This window comes from Nyctereutes procyonoides, unplaced genomic scaffold (assembly GCF_905146905.1).
Source record: "Nyctereutes procyonoides isolate TBG_1078 unplaced genomic scaffold, NYPRO_anot_genome, whole genome shotgun sequence".
NCBI lineage: Eukaryota > Metazoa > Chordata > Mammalia > Carnivora > Canidae > Nyctereutes > Nyctereutes procyonoides.
This window is the reverse complement of record NW_026575030.1, coordinates 44,522,024-44,546,754: the sequence shown is the minus strand read 5'-3', so window position 1 is coordinate 44,546,754 and position 24,731 is coordinate 44,522,024. Positions and strand designations below refer to the sequence as shown.

The window sequence follows — 24,731 nt, the reverse complement described above, 5'->3', positions numbered from 1 at the left end:
ATGAATAACTGGTCAAAGTTGAATGGCTTTGCGGTAGTGAACAGAATTTTCTGGGATTACCGGAAACTGAATCATGGTATGTGATGACATCAGCAAGAGACAGGAGGACAACATTGGGGGGCCACAGATAAAACTTTGAGGATAATGTGATGCTATAGTAGTAGGTACCAGAGTTTTATTAAATTACAAATTTGTGATTATTTTTTTAAAGAACCTCCAAACAGTTTTCCATAGCAGCTGTAGTGCCAATTCACATTAACATCAACCGTGCACAAAGGGTTCTTTTTTCTTCTCATGCTGACCAACACTTGCTTATTGGATAACAGCCATTCCAGCAGATCTGAGGTGATATTACACTGTGGATTTGATTTGCATTTTTCTGATGATTAGTGATATTGAGCATCTTTTCATGTAGATATTGGTCATTTGGAGTATTCTTTGGAAAAAATTTCTTTAAGGTTCTCTATTTCTAAATTGGATTACTTGAGTATTTTTGCTAAGTTATATGAGCTTTTTATATATTTTGGATACTAACTCCTTCTCAAATATATGGTTTGCCAATACTTTTGCTTTTGTTTGTTGCCTTTGCTACCGTAGTCAACTCCAAAAAATTATTGCCAAGACTGATGTCAAGGAGCTCACCCTCTATGTTTTCTTCTAGGATTTTTATGGATTCAGGTCTTACATCCAAGTCCTTATTCTTGCTTTGAGCTAATTTTGTGTATGGCATAAATACATAAATATAGTGGTCCTCTTTCATTCTTTGCACATGGCTATCCAGTTTTCTCAACACTATTTATTAAAGAGATTTCTTTTCCCTATTGCATATTCTTGCTCCTTTGTAGTAAATTAATTGACCATATATGCATACTTTTTATACTTTTTTACTTTTTTTTAAAGTAGGCTCCATGCCCAGCATAGAGGCCCCACATGGGGCTTGAACTCAAAACCCTGAGATCAAGACCTGAGCTGAAATCAAGAGTCAGACTTAACTGACTGAGCCACCTAGGTGTCATGGTTTTTATATTTTTTTTAACACATCAATTTCTACGATATTTGATGGACAAAAATAGACACACTAAAACTGCAACAAACACTAGGAACTATATCATTCTTTCCCCTCATTATTCATTATTGCTTAAAATTCTTGTAGATGTTGAATAGAAGCTTTCAACTGTATATGTAATTTTCACTAAGTTAAATTGACCTTTTTGTCCATTCAGTCCATTTCTAGTTGTATTATACAAACTAGAGAGTTTATTTAATTTTTTAAAAGATTTTATTTATTTATTCACGAGAAAGGCAGAGACACAGGCAGAGAGAGAAGCAGGCTCCTTGCAGAGAGTCGGATGCAGGACTGGATCCCTGGACCCTGTGATCATGCCCTGAGCTGAAGGTAGATGCGCAACCACTGTGCCACCCAGGCTTCCCACAAACTAGAGAGTTTAAAGACAATTTCCAAAAGTATATTTTCATGCAGAGGATTAATGTCCCGATAATTTACATTTTAATTTAGGTTTATATGTGAACCAACAAATCCTATATTTCTGTATCAGTGTGGAAATGAGATTGAAATCATGTTTAGGGGCACTTGGGGACTCAGGCATGGCGTCTGCTTCTCTCCCTCTCTGTTTGCCCCTTTCCCTGCTGTACTCTTTCTAAATAAATAAATAAATAAATAAATATTTAGCAAATAAAATAATATTTAATAAATGGTATTATATCAGTTAATATTATGATGCCATAATTAATAATTCTATTTCATATTAATGCTATAAAAGTTTCCATTTTATTAAAGTCCAATATATCAATTTTTTAAATGGTCACATCATATTGTATCACCTGAGAAACCTAAACCTTACAGTGAGGTCAAGAAGATTTTGTCCTGTGTATTTTTTCTACAATTTTTAGAGAGTTTTAGTTTGAACATTTAGCTTTAAGAATTATTCCAATTTACTTTTTGTTTATGGGATGAGTTAAGTGTTGAGGTTCGTTTTTTTACACAGATAATCAGTTTTTAAAAATCCTAGTTTTTGAAAAACTTCTCTCTTCTCTCATTGAATTACACTGGTACTCTTGAAAAAAATCAACTGACCATATATATCAGTCAGAATTCTCCAGAGAAGCAGAACCAATAAAGATATTTATTTTAAGAATTGTGGGGACTGGCATGTCTGAAACTCACAGGGCAGGTTGGAAACTCAGGGAGTATTTCTATAGGGCCGTCTTGAGGAAGACTTTCTTCATCTCCAGGAAGCATCAAGGCCTTCTAGTGACTGAATGAGGCACACTAACATTATTGACAATAATCTCCTTTACTTAAAAGTCAACTGAGTGTAAATGTTATTACATCTACAAAATACTTTCACAGAAACATCTAGACTAGCATTTACCTAAACATCACAGGGCTCACCTCATATGTTCTTAGGTATCACAGCAGTTCTCTGCTCCCTTTTGTCTGTCTGACACAATTTTTTGTATATTTGTCCAGCTTTCTATCTATGTGTAGTGGAAGTTCAAGGCCCACAGCAATTAGTTTTTCACTGAGGAAAAACTGAAATAGAAGACACTGTTTTCTATCATTTCTTATCTCTGGCTAAAATTTCCTAGTACTTTCTTTTCTGGCTACAAGATAGAATCTACATTTCTTAGCATAGTGTGAAGATCCGTAAAGGAACTAAGCAATATTCTGCACTCTTGCATTAAATAATTTACTTTTCCCTGTGACTATTGCTCCCTTCTTCTTCAAATGGAAGGTCTTCCTTCATCTTTCATTTCTAAAGTATTTCCTTTTTAAAAAAAATCTTGATCATCCCAAAAGTGTGCAGTTGCTTCCTTAAGATTTACATTTTATTATTCATGCCAAATAAATTAGTTCAATCATTCATGTATTTGTTCAAGAAAACTTATGAAACATCTAATTGATAAATTTAACCACTTGTTATTATTTTCAAAGAACTGACAGTCTAGAGAAAGAAATGCACTGTAAAGATGGTGACTACAAAAGAGAATGAAAGTGGCATAAAAGAAGCATGAGGAGGGGTACCTAGCTGGCTCAGTCGGTGGAGCATGCGACTCTTGATCTCAGGGTTGTGAATTCAATCCCAATGTTGGGCATAGCAATTACTTAAAAATAAAATTGTAAAAAAAAAAGAAGCACAAGGAATAGAGCTGGAGTAAAGGAGATTCATCTTAAGTCTATTTTATGGTAATAATGAAGAAGAATTAGAAATAAATTCCTAGAAGAGATGGCATTGATGTAGGAGTAGAAGCACAAGAGTTAGCAAGAGTCTACAAGGCACTTGTGTCAAAACAAGGGAGCATAATATATAAAAATAATGCTCCAAGTATGAAACGTGTTTAAATTTAGCTGGAACATAGGTGATGGGGGACAGTGGTATCATAGATAATACTGGAGATTTAACCAGGGATTAGACAATGGAAAACCACTTGTTATGCTAATGAGCTGGATTTATAATAGGTGAAGGAGTTACAAATGATAGGTGATGAGCAAGATAAAAAGTTACATTTTGAAAGTTCATTTCTGGTGAGTCCATAAAAAACAGATCGAAAACAGGGCAAGATTAAATACAAGGAGAAAAATAAGGCTATAATAACAAATCATTAAAAATTTCTTTTCCCAGATATCTAGAAATATTGCTCCACTGCATATGTCTGGATTTATATGTTGCCATTAAGAAGGTCTGATGCCAACCTGATTTTCTTTCTTTTGTCTGGAAGCCCAGAGAGTATTTATTCCTTTTACTTTAAAATTTAGTAGTTTTAATATGCTTTGTCTCAAATGGATTACCTAATTTTCCGAGGCATGTAATGAACTTATTAATAATATATAAATATATTTTTATTTCTGTAAAGTTTTCTTAGATTATAATTGTCATAACTATTTAATTGATTTATTTTTCTTCTTCAGAGACTCATTACATATGTTGGATTTTATTTGTATATCAGCTATATGAATAATTTTTTCTCTGATCATTTTTACCTCTTTTTACTTTTGTTTTTATCCCTTGGCTTTTTTCATAAGCGTTTGGAATGTTTCACTTATTTATGTGTAAAAAAAATGACCAAAATTTCGTGACCTACCAGCAATCTAATTACTATCTCTCACAATTCTGTGGATTGGCCAGGCTCAAATGGGCAGGTATTTTGCTCCACATGATGTCAGCTGATCTGTAGTAATCTGTAAGCATAACTGTTCTGGATTTTCCACCATGGCTCATTCATAAATCTGGTCCATTGATGAAAATGACTGGAACACTGGGCTCAACTGACATATTGGAGTCTTTGGGCCTCTCTCTCTCCATATGATGTCTCAGGATCCAAAGGGAAAGCAACTTCTTAGGCTTCAATAAGCACAGCATCACTTTTGCTGCGTCTACTGTTTATTGAGAGACATTGACATTGGGCCAGCCCAGATTCAGTGTAGGTGGGATTACACAAGAGCATGAATACTATGACATTTAGATCATCAGAGGCCATCATTAGAAACCAGCTATCACATTCAATATTTTACAGTATGTTTTCAAAAATATATACTTTTCTCAACACCTTTTAGGTAAGTCTGTATCTAAGGATATTTTTTTCTTCTTTAATTCTTTCCTGAATCTGGTCAACTTATTTCACATCTTAATATCTGTTCTTAGTTTCAGAATTTTTTATTTGAATTAGTTTTCTTATGTATCTGCATGTTTAAGGATGCTTAATTTGAGTTGCTATCCTGTGATTCTATGTTACAATCATATTTTCCCGTATGGGTGTTTTTAGGGGGGGAAATACAGGAATGCATTAGTTTTCATCTTACATAGCTTACTATGGATATTCTCAATTGCTTTCTGGCCTTTGAAATGTTATTTTCCAGGACCATCACTTATAGGTATTGATAGACATGTAGAAGGGGTTTGGATTATTTACTAGATTTTTGTAGTTCTCCATGCCATTCTTCTGTTAGCCTATAGTAAAATGGAAGTTTCAAATTTCTAGGACCTTCCTTGGAGGAGAATTTGAAGTATCTTCGGATTTTGTGATTCCCTTTTGTCTCTTTAGGAGCCTAATTCCCTTCTGTCTCTTTACTACCATTGAGAGGGTTTCCTCCATCTTCCATATCCTATCTCCTAGAGGTGATGCTCTTACTGAGACTGCTTATTTTACTCTTGTCCACTTCTAGGTACTTTCCTATTGATAACTCATAGTCTTTACTCTTAGCTATCAAGTTTCTGGCTGGTTCTTGGTATTTTCTTCACTCAAGATGGAATTTCATATTTCTGGGATTGATTTTATCCATGTTCTGCTTCTTTGAGGCCCCAGTTCTGCTTTTTTTTTTTCCCTGTAGAGTCTCCATCTTTTCTGTAGTCAGGTTCAGGTCCCAGAGTGGGTTTTAGGTATAATTTATTGCTTACCTGTAAATTAAAGTTCATAGTATTTTCTGTTTCCTGGGTATACTGATATGTGTTTTCTGTATGTATTTTTAAAAGATTTATTTATTTAAGGAGAGCGCACACAGGTATGTGCACCTGAGTTGGGGGAGGGGCAGACAGATGGAACTGTCAAACAGACTTTCTGCTGAGCATGGAGCCCCAGGCAGGGCTCCACAAGGGGCTCCAACTCCCAACACATGAAATCATGACCTGGGTGAAAACCAAGAGTCATTCACTTAACTGCTTGAGCCACCTAGGTGCCTCTTTATGGATTTGTTATTGTTGTTGTTGTTCATCAGTATTTTTTTTTTAATTTGAAGGTGTGTGGGTGAGACTTAGATTCTTCTAGTTTCCATTATCTTATGGAAACCATATGGATAAGAAGGATTAAATTAATTCTTAGTAGCCAACATTACTTTTAGATGACACAGGGTATAAATAAATCAACTAAATCTCCTGTATATCTTTAAAAAATTCTTTGGTATGTAGGCAAGTCAAATCCATTTTAAGGGCTTGGGATAGAAACCACTATTTTTCTGAAAGATAATGATGTTTGGGACATTTTGATCTTCACAAATCTCTATATTCTACTATATCCTTTATAGCAAAATAAGGATCTCCATGCATTTTTTACTATTTGAACAGAAATTATGTCAAATCCTGGATTTATAATTTCTCACATCTGTGTCAGCCACGATGTTCCAGGCTATAGTACGTATGCTTTATCCTTAATGGGACTTTTCTCTTTATCCATGGAAACTGGATTATAAATATGTTGAAATTCTGTTGCTGTCTTGAGAGATTACTTGACTAGTACTTGTCAATCTACTTTTAAATTGCACAGATATTAAACTTAGATAATGTAATATCAAGTACATCAGGCACTGTTAACAAAAACACAGAAAGGGATCCCTTCTGCGCCTGGGTGGCGCAGGGGTTTGGCGCCTGCCTTTGGCCCAGGGCGCGATCCTGGAGACCCGGAATCGAATCCCACGTCGGGCTCCCGATGCATGGAGCCTGCTTTTCCCTCTGCCTATGTCTCTGCCTCTCTTTCTCTGTGTGTGTGACTATCATAAGTAAAAAATTAAAAAAAAAATAAAATTGTTTTAAAAAAAACAAAAAAACAAAAAACCAAAAACACAGAAAACTAAATCAATGTGGTGATCCTGCTTTTATTGGAAAGGATAATGGTAATTAAAAGATATTTGAACCAATATGATATTAAAGTTCAAGCGAAGGACAAAGAAGTCAAACATATTAATCTTCTCTATTGATTATAGAGATCTTTTATATGACCATAAAAATTGAACCTTCAAAAAATGTAATACCTGGATTCTTCAGCAAGACTGATCCATGTCATCTATAAGTTCCATTGCTATTTATTCCCACTAAACAACACAAAGGCTATCACTAGCCAGATAATATGTTTCTGTCGAATATCACTTTGCAACCACAGAGGATTAGTTACCATAAAAGAACAGGGAACCATTGCTGCTATTTAGGGTGTTAAACAAAGATAGGGAGGGCACATGGAACACTTGAAAATTTGCATATGTATATACTTCAGGACAAATTTACTATAATCATATTTCACAGTTACTTATTTAGTTGTCAATATATATGTAAGTTTTATTAATGAATTCTTGGAGCACTGAAGATTATAAATTATCATGTAAGGGGAATGTAGGTAAATTGGGGATAAAGATTAAAAAATGCATATCTCCTACTTTAGTGGGCTTTAAAGCTAAATTTTTAAGCCTATTTTTAAATGGCTCAGAAAATGTTGGAGCAAGTCTTTTTGGCATGGTTAACCACCCTCTAATGAGGTAACCTTAGGTCAATGTCCAAGGTGAGTAATTAAGTGAGAAGAGACTAGCCAAGGGAAAAGTCACTTGATCTTGACCTGAGGAGATACTGGCATAAGGGAGCTCTTCTTTCAACATAAATTTATTTAGGACTTTTGGAGAGTAAGGAGGAAGCCAACTATAATGATTGAAATACATCTTATATTCAAACCATCTGTTGTACCGCCTTGAGAGTGATCATCTTTGCTTCTATGGGGAAAAAAAAAACCTTAACAGTGTGCCATGAGGATGGTAATTATTTGAAATAATGAGAAAATACCCAAGGGAAATTTGCAAAAGTTTGCTGACAGGAAATTAGGTAACACTTTCACTAAATAACTTTCCAGTTCTTATGTGAGGAGCAATGGGCATTATTAGCAGACATTTCCATCAGTCCCCAAACATCTCCTCTAAATGAGTGCTGGGCTGATAATGAGATACTTTAAATTGAGATTCAAATTACATCGGGTACTGATTAATTCAATCCTTATTAATTTCAACTCTTATTAATCCTGATTCGAATCAGGTCCTTGTCAGCTACAGATTCTCACTTGCTTCTTCTTTCTTGAGCTCCATCAATATCAGCATCCCTGGCTCTTTACAACTCAACTATGGAATAAATTGATAGTTATAGTCAACTGGCTTCTACAGTATATTTGGAAATGACCAGTTCTCAATCTTTAACATGTCCATGTCACCAAATTCTTATTACTGACTTTAGAAACTTTCTCAATCCTTTGACTCACCAGTATGATATCTTCTAAAGTTTCAAAAATGAAATTCTTCAGAAGATACTTCTGGGAAGAAAAAAAAGCAGAACAATGTTTAAAATGGATATAGCTGTAATTTGGTTTGTCAAGTTCAGGGAGGAACTATTGTAACCTGTTTTTCTTTATTTCTGCAACCTTCAACAGAGAACAAAGAGAAGAAAAATTAATGAAATATATATTATATCATAGTCATTCTAGACTAGTGTACATTAACAAAAATCCCTGTGATGTTGCTTTATTTGATCTTGCTTGCTCTTTCTATATTGCTTGCTCTGTAACATTTTTAGTTTACTTATCTTCTCCCAGATATACTTAAGAAAAAAAAGCAAAATCTTGCCCAAAACTTTCTCAACTCCTGCTTAGGTAAGTTATTTAGCTTCCCTTACAAAGTATTCTGTATCTACCTTCCTACCTCTAAAGATGTTTGGCTAATTTATTCTGTCATGAAATTCCCCTTATTGTCTTCCTAGTAGCTTTCTACCATTTCATATAAATTTTTCTGTCTTCATTCTTTAATTCTCCAATCTATATTTCTTGCTTTCCATAATGTTCTTTTTTTGTTGTGGAAAATTTTAATTTTGAGCAATTTACATTTTTTTCAATTCAAATGAGCATCATTCTATTCAAGTTACTTTTCTTTGTCCTTCACATTAATATTAAATTTCTCCAAATAACATTCCCTAATGGCAATGGCTCCCTGAACTATTCGTAAGTACAGAAATCCTCAGTAAATATTTTTTTAGGTTCTACTAATACTCTAGCATTTTAAGCTCTCTCCCCCTCCCTGAGGGTGTATATACCAGGACAGTGAAAAGGAGACTTAAAGATTAATTCTAAATTACTTATGGCATAAGGTACATTTTCACAACCACCTATGTACTTCATTACTCTAATTATAGTTATTAGAATTGTACTGGCCAGATTATCAGTACTGTGAATAAAAGGACATAAAAGTATGCAGTGAAGTCTGGAAAACTATTTATAAGCTCTTTTTATATTCCTTTCTCTCCTTCCATTGGCTAAATAAAATGTTTGATTGAAAGGAACACAGTGCTAAAGTGGGTTTCTAGGGAATTACCTTATAAGAATTTCCTGAGCTTTTTCTTCTTTCAGTAATCACCAATGGGATTGAATTGAATATTCTCAAGTGGCACAGCTTAACATAAGTCTCAGAATAGAGAAGACTCATACATATATATTTGTGGAAGAATACATATTTTTAAAAGAATATACATATGTTCTTATGTGATTTTAAAATATAAACATAAAATTTACATATTTAAATTTTTATCATATGGGATATAATAAAGATCCATCCAGTTAGCAAACATTTATATGACACCCGTGTAAGGCAGTGTTCCTAGTATAAGTATTATCTTATTTAATCTTCATAGAACCTTATAAAGTAGAACTATCTTGTCCTTGTTTTACATATGAGGTAACTGGAGTACAAAGAGATTAAGTAAGTAATCTCATGAAGTGCCTGAAAATGACTAAACACAGGCAATTTGGTTCCAGGGCCCCTGCACTTAACCATTATACTATATGATAAGAAGTGTCCGAGAAGCTTATGGTATGGGAAAGAAGAAAATGGGCAAAGAAAAAAAGCAGAGGGTAGTTCTACCTTTAATTTTTTAGGGAACCTCTACACTGTTTTCCACAGTGGCTGCACCAGTTTGCGTTCCCACCAACAGTGCAAGAGAGTTCCTTTTTCTCCATATCCGTCAATAGTTGTTTCTTTCTTTTTTTTAAAGAGGAGGAGCAGGCTCCCTGCAGGGAGCCCAATGCAGGATTCGATCCCCAGGATCATGACCCGAGCCAAAGGCAGATGCTCAACCACTGAGCCACCCAGGTGCCCACCAATAATTGTTTCTTGGGCTTTTGATTTGAGCCATTCTATGGGTATGAGGTGATATCTCATTGTCATTTTGATTTATTCTTCCCTGATGATGAGTGATGTTGAACATCTTTTCATGTATCCATTGGCCATCTGTATGTGTTCCTTGGAGAAATGTCTGTGCGTGTTTTCTGCCTATTTTTTAATTGGATTATTTGGTTTTTGGATATTGAGTTGTATAAGTCCTTTATATATTTTGGATAATAGTCCTTTATTAGATGTGTTATTTTCAAATATCTTCTCCCATTAGGCAGGTTGTCTTTTAGTTTTGTTGACTGTTCCTTTGCTATGCAGAAGCTTTTTATTTTGATGAAGACCCAATAGTTTATTTTGCTTTTACTTCTCTTGCCTTAGGAGGCATATCTAGAAAAATATTGCCATGGCTGATGCCAGAAAAATTATTGCCTGTGTTCTCTTCTAGGATTTTTATGGTTTCAGGTCTCACATTTAAGTGCTTAATCCATTTTGAGTTTATTTTTGTGTATGGTGTAAGAAAATGGTCCAGTTTAATTCTTTTGCATGTAACTGTCCAGCTTTTTTCAAAATCATTTGTTAAAGAGACTATCTTTTTCCATAATTCTTGTCCCTTTTGTTGGAGATTAATTGACCATATAATCAGGTTTATCTCCGGGCTCTCTGTTCTGTTCTGTTGATCTATGTGTCTATTTTTGTGCCAGTACCACACGACAGCTTTGTAATATATCTTGAAATCTGGGATTGTGAAACTTCCAGTTTTTTTCTTTTTAAGACTGCTTGACTATTTCGTGTCTTTTGTGGTTCCATACAAATTTTAGGATTATTTGTTCTAGTTCTGTGAAAAAAAAATTATGTATTCTAGTTCTGTTGGTATTTTGAAGGGATTGCATTAAATCTAATGATTGCTTGGGTAGTATGGACATTTTAACAATATTTGTTCTTCCAGTTCATGAGCATGGAATACCTTTCTATTTGTCATCTTCAACTCTTTCATCAATGTTTTATATTTTTCAGGGTACAGATTTTTCACGTCCTTGGTTAAGTTTATTTCTAGGTGTTTTATTATTTTTGGTGTAATTTTAAGTGACATGTTTTCTTAATTTCTCTTTCTGCTACTTCATTATTTGTGTATAGAAATGCAACAATTTCTGTATACTGATTTTTTATCCTGCAACCTTACTGAATTCATTTATCAGTCTAGTAGTTTTTTGGTAGAGCATTTAAGGTTTTCTATATATAGTGTTATGTCATCTGCACATAGTGAAAGTTTTACTTCTGTTTATTTCAGAAAGTCTTATTTTTAGATAAGGCAGCATGTTGTAGTAGAAAGAACAACAGATTTAAATTATAAAATCTGTTCTTTTTCCTAACTCTTAGATGATTATAGGGATAAAATTCCACAGACTTTTTGTAGATCACATTGGTTTTAGCTATATCTTTACACACATAGATATAAGTAATAAAAGCAGTATTTGATGTCACTCTAATTGGCCAAATGCTTAATTTATCTATCAGTATGATAGGATGTGAATGACAAATATGATAATTGTGAATGATAAAGAGAAAAACATCTTTCTTAGAGCGAGACTGCCAGAATGATGTGAGGAACTTGGCCCAATTAGCAGATTAAAGTCTCTGGAGATGAGCAAAGCATTTATAATAAATTAAGAATTTATTTAACAAAGTATGTGGAAACTCAGTAAGAACTGTGAAAGGCCATGACATTTGAGCTAAGTACTGCACTCATCCTTCTACTCAAGTCTGTGTTGTCAAAGAGCTATTCTAGCAAGCTTAGCAGCTAAGTGGTATTTCCTCTAAATTGCTAGAGTAGAAGAGCTATTTTGAGTGTATCTGGCTGCCAAAGAAAATTGAAAGACTCCATCTCCTTCAGTTCCATGCTTCAGAAAAATATATGAGACAGTGGTGTTGGCCAAGTGGCAGGACCAGTTTTTGCTACTACACCTCTAACCTTTACAGTTTCTTCTCTGTAGGAAGGATATGAGTGAAAACTGGTGAAGAGTGACTTTTCTATCCTACCCTACTCTAGTTCCATGGGAAAGAGATTCTTCCTACAGAAGATGGGAAGAAGTCCGAAAGACTGGAACAATTTTTCAATTATAATGAAAAACATGATCAAAATGTGTTATTATAAACATGCACAACAAGGAAGCTCAACAAACTTCAAGTAGGATAAATGCAGAGATTCAAAAACTGGACATGGCATAGTTAGAATGTTGAAAGCCCTAGATTAAGAGAAAACATTGAAAGTAGAAAGAGAAAAATACCTCAACACATTTGAGAGAATAACAAAGATTAACAGCTGACTCTCATCAGAAACAATAAAGACTAGAATGCAGTAGGATGATATATTCAAAGCACTAAGTGAAAAAAAATAACTCTCAACTAAGTATCTTCTACCCAGCAACACTATCTTGTAAAAAATTAAGGCAAGATAAAAATATTCTAGAATAAATAAAAAATGAGAGAATGCCTGGCTAGTAAACCTGCCCTAATTTAGGATATCTTTTAGGCTGAAAATAAGTAACATTAGACAGTAACTTAAATCCACACAGAAAATAAAAAAGTAATAGTAAATCAGAAGACAAAGGAAGCATGTGGGAACAAAGATATTCTAGAATAAGGAAATTACACCATACAGTAACTGAAGATAACCAGAAATGATAGTTAAGATTAATATAACAAATTTTCTCTATATATTTTCTTTCCTTTTGTGTCCCAGCTAATTTAAGAGTCAAAACATTATATTAAGCAATCATTGAACAAGGAGTCTGTAACATATGGATATAACAGTATAAGCCTTACTTATCTTACTGGTTTTAAGTTAATGTGAGTTTGAAGAAGATTATAAGAGAATATACACTATTATAAGCCCTAAACCACCTACTAAGAAAGTAATTCAAATTATATTTAAAACTCATTAAAGGTATTATAATGATACACTAGAAAATATCTGTTTGGTGTCAAAAAAGGCAACAAAGGAGAAAAGAGAGAAAAATAACATAAGATATATCAAAAACAAAAAGTAAATGGCAGAAGTAAATCCAAATATATCAATATAACTTTAAATGTGATAAACAGTCCACCAAAAGGCAAAGATTATTGGACATCATCACATTGTCATCATCATAAATACAAGATACAACCACATTCTATCCACAGATGTACTTTAGATTCAAAGACCCAAATGGCTTTCAATTTTCTAAACAAAGAAAGTTATAACATGCAAACAGCCATAAGAAAGCTAGAGTTGGCTACACTAATATTAGACAAAAGAGACTCTAAGACAAAATGTAAATTAGAAACTATTTTGTGATGAATGGAAATAAAAACACATCAAAACTACAGGATGTAGCTAAACTAGTACTTAAAGGGAAATTTATAGCTGTAAAAGCGGAAAAAGTTTTGAAATAAACAGCCTAACCTTCCACCTTAAGAAACCAGAACAAGACAAGGTAAATCCAAAACAAGCATAAGAGGAGAAATAATAGGGGCACCCAGGTGGCTCAGTGGTTGAGCGTCTGCCTTTGGCTCAGGTCGTGATCCCCAGGTCCTTGGATTGAGTCTTGCATCAGGCTCCTCGCAGGGAGCCTACTTCTCCCTGTCTATGACTCTACCTCTTGTGAGTAAATAAATAAAATCTTAAAAAAAAGAAAAATGGAAAATGTGTAAACTTTACATGACTATGCTATAAAAATATGATTGATGACTTTAAGCAATTTATAGTCTTTTAAACACCCAGTTAGTAGTCAGAATGTATGATATGCTTTTCATCTATAGTCAAGAATGAAGCAATATTTCAGTTGCATTTACTGTTATATCATATCTCAGTAGGGAAGCTCTACCCCCAAGGTATAGCCCTTTTTGGAAACTGTTTGAAGTGCATGTAAAGTCTTTTAAAAGCCTTCCATATAACCCAAGCATTTCCAGCTGCATTATTCTTGCTTTGTAAGACTTTTACATACAAAATCTTATTTGTGATTAAATAGTATGAAGTTCATGAGTTTTAAATACAAAAGTTTTTACAGCATTTTAAGGTAATTGCAGTCACTTAAGTACTTTTAATTAAGTACCCTTCCTGCCAACATTAAAATATTTGTCTAAGCATATACACAAATACCTAGCAATAAGTAGAGTTAAAAATTTCTGATAAGTATTAATTGCTATTTTTATTCTGACAGATAACATCAATGGAAAAATCATTATTAGAAGTACTATTTATACAAAATTATTTTTTTAAGTAGCTTCCATGCCCAGAGTTTACAGTTGGAGTTATGTGTGGGTACCACCTTGGCAACAGCAGATTAGAAAAGTCACATAATTCAATACCTTTCAATCTACAGGCCCCTCATCATTTTTCTATTGTTTCTGTTTTTTTTTTCATCTCTTTCTATATCCATTCTATGCCTAAAGATACATGGGGTCAGGCCATGTGAATATGGTTTATGTCATCACTATGAATGTCATTTTCAGTTGAGAATATCTGAGACTATAATATTAATTAGGCTAGATACCCAAAACTGTACTGAAATTTCTGTATGGGCCAGATGAGTGAGTAGTCATCTTATGATATAAATCAGGGGAAGAGATAGCAGAGGAAATGTTACCCATTTGTAATAAAACTGAGAGAAAAATAGATAATGGACACTTGACATGAATACAATAGGAACATTGAACACTGGAACTCATCACAAATTACCTATTAGAGATTGTTCAATATCCTAAGATATCTGAGTGTTTTTTGTAGCTTTGGCACATGTAAGTTTTGGAGATGGACTTGAAAAGGTAGGTTGGAAAAAACTTGGAGAAGTTTTGAATGGCTGATGATTTGTAGTTTTATTCAAATTGCAATGACTCAGATGGTTTTTGAGTGAAGTAACCTGATAAGAGCTGAACTATATTTGAATACATGATCTAATATGTGGGCATGCCCATAGACTGCTGGACAGCATTATCAATGAACTCAAAAAGGTGGTGCCCTATAAAATCTGACAAAAAGGCAAATTGGCTGATAAATTAAATGTAAATCTAACATTCCATCCTATCACCCAAACTAATGGAGCCTTGTTTCTATGAATGTCACTGTTAAGAAACACTGCTCTATAGATAGCACACTGCTTGTCTGATTCACTGGAACATTTCATTGTACTGAGATAAAATCATAGCAGTTCGATGGAAACATTGTGGGGTAAATTTATGCCAATATATTAAATATTAATTAATTAGCATTCTAGGCTATAGAGAGAAGAATAAAACTCTCTAAGTTGCTGCTCTGTCACTTTCTCACTGATCCAAGGTCTGAGGAAAAGCATTAAAAACTCTTAATATGGAGCAGAAATGGGCCATTCAAAAGGATAATTTCTTTCTTCTAGTACTTGGGAATAAGGTTGCTTTTTACACAGGGAAATCCATCCCATAAATTTCCACCTTTCCACTCTCAGTGATACACTAAAAAAAGGGGGAGGGCATGGGGGCTAAACTACAGCCAAAACAAGAAAGAATGATTATTTTCTTCCTCTCCCCGCTTTTCTACTTCCTAAGTGCTAAATAAGCAAAAAATCCTTGGGATTCCAGACACAATGGAGAGTAGTCTTGTAAAGCAGTTAGGATCCTTTAGTCAAAAATCCTCATTTTTTACAAGTCAGGAGTGTTAGTGCTATAACACACAGAATTAACAGAGGCCGCTCCTTCTCACTTCAATTTTCACCTCAACACACCAGGCATCCTCTCTGTATATTCAACAAGCTACTACCTGGGAAGAAGAGACATCATCAATTCACTGAGGTCAGGAGTCTGTTGCAGTCATTAGGCCCAGGATTCACGTTGTGTGAAATGGTGAAGCAAGTCAACCATAGCCAAAGTCAGAAGTCGGAATGAAGGCCCTGGCACTGATTGAGTGAGAGAGAGCTAGACCTGTTCTTCAGGAGGGTGGGGGGAATGAGGCTTCCAGCTGAACGTGTACATTGCCCTGGGTAGCGTAGACATTTTCACAATATTCTTCCAATCCATGAACATGGGATATTTTTCCATCTCTTTGTGTCTTCCTCAATTTCTTTCAGAAGTGTTCTGTAGTTATTAAGGTATAGATCCTTTATCTCTTTGGTTAGGTTTATTCCTAGGTATGTCCGCAATGGCCAAACTGTGGAAGGAGCCTCGATGTCCATCGACAGATGATGGATAAAGAAGATGTGGTCTACATATACAAAGTAATATTACTCAGCCATTAGAAATGACATGACGTTGAAGCAAGCACCCACCATTTGCTTCAACAGGGATGGAATGGAGGGTATTATGCTGAGTGAAGTAAGTCAGTCGGAGAAGGACAAACATTATGTGGTTTCATTCATATGGGGAATATAAGAAATAGTGAAAGGGGTTATAAGGAAAGGAAAGAAAATGAGTGGGAAATATCCGAGAGGGAGACAGAACATGAGAGACTCCTAACTCTGGGAAATGAACAAGGGGTAGTGGAAAGGGAGGTGGGTGGGGGGATGGGGTGACTGGGTGATGGGTACTGAGGTGGGCACTTGATGGGATGAGCACTGGGTGTTATACTATATGTTGGCAAGTTGAACTCCAATAAAAAAAATACACACAAAAAAGAAAGAAGCTTCCAGCTGAACGGATATGAAAGCCTTTGTGGCTGAGAGTCAAATATCCTGCCATGTTTAAAAGTTACTGCTCTGATGAGGAATTATTAGTCGTCTGGTATGAAATTTGCACAATCCACAAAGCTACCCACAGACAGGATAAATTCCCGTTTCACTGAGTGAATCTCACAGTTACGACACCACAAGTAATTACTTCTCAGAGGAAGCCTTTGCAGCTCAAGAATACTGAGCCATCAATCCTATTATCTGTCAGAAATTCAGGGTTCTACTATCTCCTACCTAGATCAGATTTTTGTTGTATGCTTCACTATGTCCAAGACAGTGAAAGGACAAATTCATAATTATTCTTTGCCATTTTCTTATGACCTGTTGGAATATCTTATGACCTGTTCATATCACTGCAGAAAATGTAGTGCCAGCCAGTGGGCACTGTTAGGACTTCTACCTGGGTTCTTGGGCCTCTGTCCGCCTCATCACAAAAAGAGCATGTTCCTCACACAAAGGCAGAATTCTAATGGGCTTGGAGAGAGGCTGGCAGCCTAGCCACTGTTTAAGGAGAACTCTTTACATTTTTTTTTAAGAGGGAGAGAGAAAGAGAAAGAGCTGGTGGGGGGCAGGGGAGAGAGAAAATCTTAAGCAGGCTTCATGCCCAGCACAAGCCCAACACAGGGCTCCATCTCAGGGCCCTGAAATCATGACCTGAGCCAAAATCAAGAGTCAGACACTTAATGGACTGAGCCACATAGTGCCCCAACTCCTTACATTCTTACAATAAGATTAGAAAAACAAAAGGACAAACTCTAATTTTTTTTTCTCATCAATGCTGCATATACAGAAGCCATGATTTTGAACTTTTTAATTTACTGTAATTTTGATTTTTAACTTTAGCTCTTGAATCAATTGTGTTGTCAAAGAAATATCAGACTCATTCACCTAAAGAGTCCATTAACTATAATAGACAAAAACTTTGTATAGAGGATGATTAGATACGTTTTAGGATGAGGGAAGGGAAATACAGGCTTAAAGACTTTGATCTTTCTTCTAAGATTCATCATAAGTTGTATTTAAGGGTTTAAATGGAGTTGCATCCATGGGTGTAGGAATGGTGCTGATTTTAATGGTTTGGCATTTTATAAAGATGACATTGGCTCAAATGCAGAGAATGGTAGGAGCAAATATTAGAAAACACACATAGATTATTAAAAGGTTATGTCCGTACTCAAGGTGGGCAATAGGGTTTTCTTGGATTTTGAGAGAAGTGAATGGTTTCACCAGATATTAAAGAGATAAAAGCTATGGGTTGGATAATGACTTTGACAAAATTCAAGGGGAAATTCAGTGTCAAAGAATGGGTTTCAGGTTTGTTTCTTTAAAAATGGGGTAACAATGATGCCATTAACTGAGAATGGGAAAACAGACTGAGGGCCACATTTGGTGGTAGTGTTGGAAAAGATTGAATTTGGATCTGGACATTCTGAGTTTCATGTCTTTGAGATGTTTGAAGAAACTATCAGATGGTTGGGATGAGGCAACACCAAGAGCAATAAATGAAAGGAAATTAATATGATCTAAAAACTGCTCAGAGGCAGTTTGTCATGTCGCCCTCACAAGGAACTCAATAACACAGGTGCTTCTAATTGTTACACCTGATGTGTCTGGGCTATTCCCTGATTAGCTCACAATGCCCAGTAGAACAGCTTTGCCTCCATCACACAGGGAATCCATTGGTAACTTCCACTGAGGGAATTCTAAGGACTTTCTTCTTCTTTTTTATGAGTAGATTTGAAAAAGAGAACAAATAAATATCTCCTTGCAGTTGAGATTTCCAAGGAAAATCTTTGCACAAGGAATCACTGCTTCATTCTGCACCTGCCACTTTTCTTCACTTAAAGGTTTCAAGAGGAAATACCGTGGATGTGAAAGCAGCCAGCAGCTTCCTCAATTTGGCAACTCATAAAGATGACTTGGCCCTAATGTAAAGTGTGGTAGAGGGAAATTTACATTTTTTCTTTTTTTTTTCTTTGAGAACCCACCATCTTTCCTTTAACAAACCTTATCATCTCTGTCTCCAAAAATCTTAAAGAAACTAGGTAAGGACACTAGGATCTGTCTAATTTTCATTATTTGTAGTTTTTCAGTTGGCTTATTTGAAAATGAGATATCCAGGTAAGAAATGAAAATCCTGGTAACCCTATGAGATTTTCTGTTTCTCTTCAGGTTAGACAATTCTGGATGTTTGTCACAAATACTAAGTGTTTTACTGTTGAAGAGACATATAATAAGATTTCTTTTTAATAGTAAACATGAGATAACAGAAAAATGAGACAAATGGAAAAAATAATGATAATGACTCAAGAGTTTCAGATATTATTTCATACTATTAGAAAATTTTCTTTGTCAGGGTAATGACAACTAAATTATGCTGCTAAAACTTCTGTAATTTGTTCATGGAATCATGAAAAGACTAAATTCACCAATTTAGCCCTTATAAATAGTATATATTTATCTCTACACACATACACACATACAGTGTATATCTATATCTGTATATATTCTTATATATAAACACACATATATCTATACATAATGTAGATATAGATAGATGGATAGATATAGAATAGATGAGATAGATAGATAGATGATAGATAGATATGGAAAAGACCTAAGCACTTAATAGTTCTTGACCTAATTATGAAAATAGGGTGTATCAATTATGGGTTTAACATTGTTAAGAAAGCTAAGTAGTCTCACTCGGTCAAAACCTCCACCTTGGAAATTAAATGACTTGCCATCAGTGTCCATTAGGCCAATTTTTAAAAAAGATTTTCTAAAAATTTATTTATGAGAGACACATAGAGAGAAGCAGAGACACAGGCAGAGGGGGAAGCAGGCTCCCTGTGGGGAGCCCAATGTGGGACTCGATCCCAAGACCCCTGGGATCATGACCCGAGCAGAAGGCAGATGCTCAACCGCTGAGCCACCCAGGTGCCCCATTAGGCCAATTTTTAGAGGAGACATTTCAGTCAGTCTTCTTGATTCTCATTGTTTCAGGGCTCCTCAATGGCATATATTTTAAAAGATAAATTTTTAAAGCTGATTTTTTCTTGTTCTAGTCTCAGAGAAGATGGAAAATAACTCACAATCCTCCCTATTGTAGAACCATTAAGACAAATATTGCCTCTGGACCTATTTTAAAGTTAAACAATACAATTTTGGTAAATAGGCAAAATTTATGCATTTTAATCAGCAAGAAGTATGTGTATAAAATTATGTTATTCATTTTACTTTGAGAAACAATGAATATATTCATCAAATTACAGGCAGATTTTCTCCTTCTAGGTGATCTGAGTCTGTGCATTCACTTCTAAATCTCTTGGGATCTCTTCTTTTGGACTTACTTTTAGACAAAATTTTTAGGTCATAGAACAAAATCAAAGTATTTAAAGGCCACCAAATATTCCATCTATAATGTGGGTAAAAATTATAAGATATTAACCAACATATCAAAAAGGAAACGTACCTGAACATGAAGAAAACTATTTAAAAGTTTAATTTTAGTTTAAATAGTTTAATTTAATTTAAAAAATCTGTGCTTGTATACCTAACTTTATTCATTTACAAAAAATCTGAGTGAGAAAGAGAAAGAGAAATCACTCCCAATGGGTGATTTCAAATATGATCGAAAATATTCACAAGCATTTGCTACAGAATCCAACATTTTTCTATATTTTACAATACAGAAAATATGTAAAATAAAATTTACTTATGATTAATTCCTATTTTTCATTAAAATATTTATTGCCACCTACTAATGCAATAAAAGTATTCCTATTTCTCTCCTTTTCTCTTCTTCACTATCAAAACTCTTATGACTATTCTTAAGTATATGTCTTTGACCATATATAAATATCTATAATTGTATAAATAGGATGACAATATATGTTGTGTCTTTATCACAAAAACTGTTTGGGGGGCAGCCTGGGTGGCTCAGCGGTTTAGCGCCGCCTTCGGCCCAGGCATGATCCTAGAGACCTGGGATCGAGTCCCACGTCTGGCTCCCTGAATGGAGCCTGCTTCTCCCTCTGCCTGTGTCTCTACCTCTCTGTCTCTCTGTTTCTCATGAATAAATAAATAAAATCTTAAAAAAAACTGTTTGGGGGTATCGTTTATTTCTGTTTCCCTTTGCTTTATTACTCTCCTCTCACCTACACCAGACAATAAATATTAACAAGCTAGTGTCTATCATTTCACACAGTCTTTATGTTCTTATGGTTATTTGCAAATGTATATGAGTGCATGTGTTCATAGATGTAGAGTGGGAATTTTAAGATATTGCCTGTTTAGTGGGATAATATTAAAAACATTTCTCTGCATTTTATTTTTTTTCACATTCCTAACAATTGTGGAAATTTCTTTGAAACAAGTGGTAGAGCAATAACTCATTTTAAATGACTGCTACAATATTGATTAGTATTAGGATTTGTTCAACTATTGCTTCATCCTTTTGGTTTACATATTATTTCCAGTCTTTTGCCACCATGATGAACAAGGATGCAGTAGACTTCTCTCCCTATGAAATGATATGTTATTGCTATAGAATGGATTGAAGGCATGGATCACTGGGTTGAAAAGTATGTGTATTTTTATTTTTAAAAAATATTGCCAAATTGTTTCTTCAAAGTCTTAATAATTTACATTTTTACCAGAAGTGGGAAAGTGTCCTTTTCCAGGTTTTGACAACTAGTAGATTTTGCTAATCTGTGGAATGAAAAATGTCTTGTTTTATTTGCACATCTTGCATATTGGTGAAGGTGAGAATCTTTTCCCACATTTATTGAATGTATTGACATAGTCTTCTGTGACTTTTCCTTTCAATTCCATTTTTATTTTTCCATTGAGTTATTTGACTTTTCTTACCAATTAGTAATATTTCTTTGCATGTGATAGGTACAAATATTTTAGCTATTAATTGCACATGATTTCCAGTTTTATTCATCTTTGTGAAAGATTTGATACTCTATTTTTATGAATTTAAACATTAGATTAAACACATTATATCTTTATTATGGATTTCTTATATTAGTCAAAGATTTTTGTAATATATTTAAATTATATTTATTTTATGAATTTTCTTAGAATGTTTAAAATATTTGTTTTTTTAGTTTTTACTTTTTAGTCCTTGATCCAGCAGTGATTTTAGATTTTGTTTGTTTTGAGAGAGAGAGAGAGAGAGAGAGAGAGAGATCAGAGGAAGGGGAAGAGGCAGAGAGAGAATCTCAAGTAGACTCCACACTGAGTGTGGAGCCTGATGTGGAGCCCGATATCATGACCCTGAGTTGGTAACCTGAGCTGAAATCAAGATTTAGATGCCTAACTGAATGATCCTTCAGGCACCCCCATTCCAGCAGCAATTTTAAAGCAAACATAGAAAAGGAAGCTATTCTTACTTTTTTTTTCAGATAGGCGAATATAGCCACAATATATCAGTCTCAATTGAAAAATCATCACATACTATATTAAATTCTAATACATATTCTTGAATCAATCTTTGGAATTTTTATTTCCTATTTCCATGTCATATTATATTCTATAAAATGACTTTGTTTTAACATTTGCCACTGCACACTTGACTTGCATACTGTAGATATTTTCCTTGTAGATAAATATTGCATACTGTAGATATTTTCCTCTTCAAAATACTTTTATTTTATAAGATCTTGATGCTTATGCTATCACATTAAAAAGCAATCCAGGGGCACCTGGGTGGCTCAGTGGGTTAAGTGTCTGTCTTTGGCTCAGGTCATAATACCAAGCCCTACATCAGGCTCCCTGCTCAGAGGGGAGCCTGCTTTTCCTTCTCCCTCTGCTCCCCCTGCTGTGCTATCTCTCTCTCTCTCTCTCTGTCAAATAAATAACCAAAATCTTTTTAAAAAGCAATTATGATTCTAACTGAAATTAAATTGAATTCTACTGACATTTTTATAATACTAAGTCTTCTTATCTGAGAATATATTTTGTCTATTTCTTTAGAAATTGCCTTTGCTGATTTTGTACAATTTTAGTAACATAGGTATTACATATTTTAAGACTATTTCAATGTATTTTAAAGTGTATGGTTATTATATATTTCCCTTTTTTCCTTTTCCTTGTTTGTATAGAAAAAAGTAGTGATCACTTATATATTCATTCTTTATCTAGTAAAGTCATAATGTTATTTGGTTATAATGATATAACATTAGCAAAAATATGAATTTATCTCCCACAATTTTATGACATTTCATTGTATCTTTATTATATCTTAGGTGTATTGAAGTTTCTTTTTTTCAGATTTTATTTATTTTTCATGAGAGACACAGACAGAGAGGCAGAGACACAGGCAGAAGGAGAAGCCTGATGTGGGATTTGATTCCAGGACCCTGGGATCATGCCCTGAGCCAAAGGCAGACGCTCAGACACTGAGCCACCCAGGTGACCTGATATATTGCAGTTTCTAAAAAATACTGTACAATAATGGTCAGAGTAAGCATTTCAATCTATTCTTAATTTAAAAGACATACTGTATTACATAGAATGTATGCTATTGGTTTTAATAACTAATCTTTAGCTTGCTTATTTATTTATTTATTTTTGTATTTAGAGAGATAAAGAGCTCATGCACATGCACATAAGCAGGGGGGCAGGGTAGAGGCAGAGGAGGGAGAGAGAGGATCCCAAGCAGACCGCACAACCAGCGCAGAGCCCCATGCAGGGCTCAATCTCACAACCCTGAGAGCATGACCTGAGCTGAAATCAAGAGTCAGACACTTAACTGCCTGGGCCACCCTGGTACTCCTAACATATTTAAAAAGCTTAATTCTATTATTTTTATTTTTATTAAAGACTTTAAAATTAGAGGATGATTATTAAATTATAATCAATTATTTTCCAAATCAAAATATAAGCCCATTTCTCTTATAACAAGTAATGAATTCCATATAGATATATTTCCCCTATTTTTTAGGAACAGTTGCCCAAACACATATTGTGTGTAAAGAATACTCAAGTGTAAAGGTAAACGTTCTGATTAAAAGGGATATATAAAGAACGAAGATACATTTATTTTCAAATAAAATGTGATTATTTTCATGGTAGTTTATGACTGTGTTCTTCACTTATTCTTTCATTTCAGTGATCAGCTTCAGTGAATCTGATGGAAACAAAACACAGGTGACTGAGTTTGTTCTCACAGGACTTACAGATCGTCCAGGACTGCAGGTCCCCCTGTTCCTGGTGTTCTTGGTCATCTACCTCACCACCATGGTGGGCAACCTGGCACTGATTTTTCTCATCTGGAAGGACCCCCATCTTCACACCCCCATGTACTTACTCCTTGGCAGTTTGGCCTTTGCAGATGCTTGTTCCTCATCTTCTGTGACTCCCAGGATGCTAATGGATTTTTTATCTAAGAATCATATGATATCACTGGTGGAGTGCGTCACCCAATTTTATATTTTTGCTTCCAGTGCAAACACAGAGTGTTTCCTCCTGGTAGTGATGGCCTATGACCGCTATGTAGCCATATGCAACCCTTTGCTTTATCCAGTGGTGATGTCCAATATCTTCTGCATTCAGTTATTAAGTGTTTCATATATTATTGGGTTTCTGCACCCTATGATGCATGTCAGTTTGTTATGTAGATTAACTTTCTGCAAGTCTAATGTAATACATTATTTCTACTGTGAAATTTTACAATTGTTTAAGATTTCCTGTACTGACCCTAGAGTTAATATGCTCCTGATTTTTATATTTTCAGTCTTTATACAGTTTTTCACTTTCATGACTATTATTATCTCTTATTCCTATGTCCTCTTTGCCATCCTGAAAAAGAAGTCTGAAAAGGGCAGGAGCAAAGCCTTCTCCACATGCAGCGCCCACCTGCTCTCTGTCTCCTTGTTCTATGGGACCCTATTCTTCATGTATGTGCGTCCTGGGTCTGGGCCAGCTGAAAATCAAGATAAAATGTATTCTGTATTTTACGCAATAATAATTCCCCTACTAAATCCTTTTATTTACAGCCTGAGAAACAAAGAGGTGATAGGTGCCTTGAGGAGAATAATATACATAAATAGTTTATAGGGCAAAATTTAAACTTGCTCTTTTCAAACTTTGCAAAATGCAAGGGATGTGAAGTTATCCAAATT

The 24,731-nt window shown here is 34.7% G+C and overlaps 1 protein-coding gene across 1 annotated transcript; it reads left to right on the top strand.

The window, feature by feature from the left end:
* Positions 1-24,666, top strand: LOC129503735 (olfactory receptor 5AC1-like). Its single transcript, XM_055316043.1, has 2 exons — positions 1-76; positions 23,720-24,666. Exons 1-2 carry the CDS (start codon positions 1-3, stop codon positions 24,664-24,666), a joined length of 1,023 nt encoding a protein of 340 aa, XP_055172018.1.
* Positions 24,667-24,731: the final 65 nt, after the last annotated feature.